General features: G+C 63.0%; 1 protein-coding gene across 1 annotated transcript in view; it reads left to right on the top strand.

Moving 5' to 3' along the window:
• LOC104076851 (trypsin V-B-like) overlaps positions 1-468 on the top strand; it is a gene marked incomplete at both ends in the record, with an annotated part of 1280 nt that extends 812 nt beyond the window's left edge. Inside the window, one exon of the mRNA XM_009577864.1 lies at positions 172-468. Within this exon, the coding sequence (XP_009576159.1) occupies positions 172-468 (297 nt within the window). The remainder of the gene's footprint in view (positions 1-171) is intronic.
• Positions 469-1031: the final 563 nt, after the last annotated feature.

Genomic DNA, 1031 nt, shown 5'->3' with positions numbered 1-1031 from the left:
CCGGCCGGGACACATCCCACATGAGCCATGGCCCCCTCACAGTCTCTATGTCCCATACCTGGGCCAGGCTGCCCACGTCCCACGTGTCCCAGCCATGCCATGCCCCACAAGTGTTGTGGCCACACCGTGGCCTCCAAGCCCCACACGTGGGCCATGGTCTTGTGGTCCTAGCCACCTCGCTGCGTGTCCCACCCATCCTTCCTGCCTGCCGTAGGACCACCACCATCCGCCTGGGCAAGCACAACCTCTACACGCGGGAGTGGGGCGAGGTGCAGAAGACGGTGCAGAAGTTGGTGGCACACCCCAACTACGACCCCACCACCAAGGACAATGACATCATGATGATGAAGCTCCTGACGCCCGTCACCCTCACCAGCAGGATCCAGCCCATCCCCGTGGCCTCCTGCCTCCCAGAGCCTGGCACCGTCTGCACCACCTCGGGATGGGGGGCTACCACCTCCCCAGAAGGTACCCAGTACCCGTGGCCTCTTCTGGATGCCTGGGTCCTCTCCTGGAGGTCTGGGTCCTCTTCTAGAGGTCTAGATCCTCTCCTTGAGGTCTGGGTCCTCTCCTGGAGGTCTAGGTCCTCTCCTGGAGGTCTGGGTCCTCTCCTGGAGGTCTAGATCCTCTCTTGGAGGTCTGGGTCCTCTCCTGGAGGTCTAGGTCCTCTCCTGGAGGTCTGGGTCCTCTCCTGGAGGTCTAGGTCCTCTCCTGGAGGTCTGGGTCCTCTCCTGGAGGTCTAGGTCCTCTCCTGGAGGTCTGGGTCCTCTCCTGGAGGTCTAGGTCCTCTCCTGGAGGTCTGGGTCCTCTCCTGGAGGTCTAGGTCCTCTCCTGGAGGTCTGGGTCCTCTCCTGGAGGTCTAGGTCCTCTCCTGGAGGTCTGGGTCCTCTCCTGGAGGTCTAGGTCCTCTCCTGGAGGTCTGGGTCCTCTCCTGGAGGTCTAGGTCCTCTCCTGGAGGTCTGGGTCCTCTCCTGGAGGTCTAGGTCCTCTCCTGGAGGTCTGGGTCCTCTCCTGGAGGTCCTGCTCCTGGG

This window comes from Fulmarus glacialis, unplaced genomic scaffold (genome assembly GCF_000690835.1).
Source record: "Fulmarus glacialis isolate BGI_N327 unplaced genomic scaffold, ASM69083v1 scaffold12555, whole genome shotgun sequence".
NCBI lineage: Eukaryota > Metazoa > Chordata > Aves > Procellariiformes > Procellariidae > Fulmarus > Fulmarus glacialis.
Note: the sequence above shows the minus strand (reverse complement) of the source record. Positions and strands in the feature narration are given on the sequence as shown.